The following is a 1,876-nucleotide window of genomic DNA, read 5'->3' on the forward strand; positions in this document are numbered from 1 at the left end:
CAAATAATACATGTATATTTTTATCCTCCTGTCTTAGTTTGCAAATCGCAACAATTAATGGACAATATGACAAACTCCGTTAACAAATCACACAGCCTAATTAATTAATTTAGCTTGGAAATTAAACAACCGGTAAGATATCGTTTTCTCCACCTTCTTCTCCTTAATGGTATCCAAGCTAGGTTTCCATCCTTTCCCTGAAACTTGCCTGCTAAAATACTCAGCTCTGTTATTCTCCATAACCTCCGGCAACATTACCTCCCCATCATTTTCATTCCTCTCCGAAACAAACCTCGTCTGTCCCTCTTCAATCCCTCCTGCAGGGCAAATCCTAGAAAACAAAGGCAGCAACCGCCATGAAGATAAAAGAGACCTCGATCTTAAAAGTGAATGAACTTGCCTAGCTTCCTCTGAAGACATTGACGCTGGCTTTCCTCTCTTCATGGGCAGCATTACGTACACCTTCTTCATTTCTAGCTTCTTATCAGCTGGCAATGGAGTTGGTCTCTTTTCAGATAAATTAGAGCTGAACTCCACCACCACTTGTTGTGGGTGTTCTAGCATCAGCTCAGCCACTGTTAAGGGAGTCTCGAATTCATGAACTCTGCCGTCCGATAGAATTACTTTTCCGACGAGCTTGGACGACGGATTTGTGAAAAGATTTCCCATTATTATAACACAAGAGAGAATGAATGCATGCAATCTTGGAGTTTTGTTAAAGCGCTATATATATATAAAAGATGTGAGAGCTTATGGTGGACTTGGTACTAACAAAAACTCTTAACAATGGATTAGGCAGTTGGAAACTTGATCCTCTGAGGAAGAGACAAGTCTAATTACACTAAAGTTGGGCTTGGTCCAATTCAATCCAATCCAACGGTGGTAGTGGAAGATTACTAGAACTTGTTGTGTTGTGACCTAACCATGTTAAGGGAAAGTTAAGGAACGGTTCAACTATAACTGCATTAAGCTATTATTAAACTAATGTCTTTAAACTATGGATTAACGTACTAAGATGGTTAAAATTGGATCTTCCACGCATCAACAAGTCACATGGGTTTATAAACAGATGACCGCTGGTGAATAACTACTTGCACTGTTGAATTATGAAAAATTGTTAGGTATATTTTAGTGTATATATTCAATAATAAATAATTGATATATTAATTAAATTTATTGGTGGGTGTTGAATCCAATAAATTCTGCTCTTTTTAAAAATTATGAATCATAGTATGGTCGAATTTACGTAAAACATGTAATCATTGTATTTTTATTTTGTGAGAACAAATATGAAAGAAGGTGAATGACGCTCTCATAATTTGTCTAATAATCGATCTGTAAACTAGATTGATCGACTTATCAACTTAATAACCTTTTGACTCATGGATCTATCAACAATCTGATGATCGGTCTTGTCACTTAATGGCCTTTTGACTCATGGATCTATCAACAATCTGATGATCGGTCTTGTCACTTAATGGCCTGTCGACAGGCTTGATCGACCTGTTGAATAACTCACCTATCAATTTTATGATCGACCACTTGATAATTGTCCCAACAAACAACGTGATGATCTGTTGAGCATATGATTTGATAATCGACCTGTGATCGACTTCACAATTAAGCAAAATAAAACTGTGAAAATAAAAAAGGAGGGTTTTGAGTTGAATAGATTTAACCAGAAGCAAAAATAAACTAAAAAAGAACAAATAATTAAAAAGATTAATCATAGTAAGAAAATATTTAGTTTTGAAAATGTCTCAGTGTTAATTCTCTAGATTGATCACACATGTAAGAATATCTAACTTCAAATTATGATCAGTTGGTTCGACTTCAAATTCTCATCAGTTGGTTATAGTTGTTGACATGATCTAAC

At 35.6% G+C, this 1,876-nt stretch overlaps 1 protein-coding gene across 1 annotated transcript; it reads right to left on the reverse strand.

The window, feature by feature from the left end:
* LOC110610812 lies at positions 1 to 669 on the reverse strand. Its single transcript, XM_021750895.2, has one exon. The coding sequence runs from the start codon at positions 667 to 669 to the stop codon at positions 97 to 99; it is 573 nt and encodes a 190-aa protein (XP_021606587.1). The 3' UTR covers positions 1 to 96.
* Between the last annotated feature and the right edge of the window lie 1,207 nt (positions 670 to 1,876).

This window comes from Manihot esculenta, chromosome 1 (genome assembly GCF_001659605.2).
Source record: "Manihot esculenta cultivar AM560-2 chromosome 1, M.esculenta_v8, whole genome shotgun sequence".
NCBI classification, from domain to species: Eukaryota; Viridiplantae; Streptophyta; class Magnoliopsida; order Malpighiales; family Euphorbiaceae; genus Manihot; species Manihot esculenta.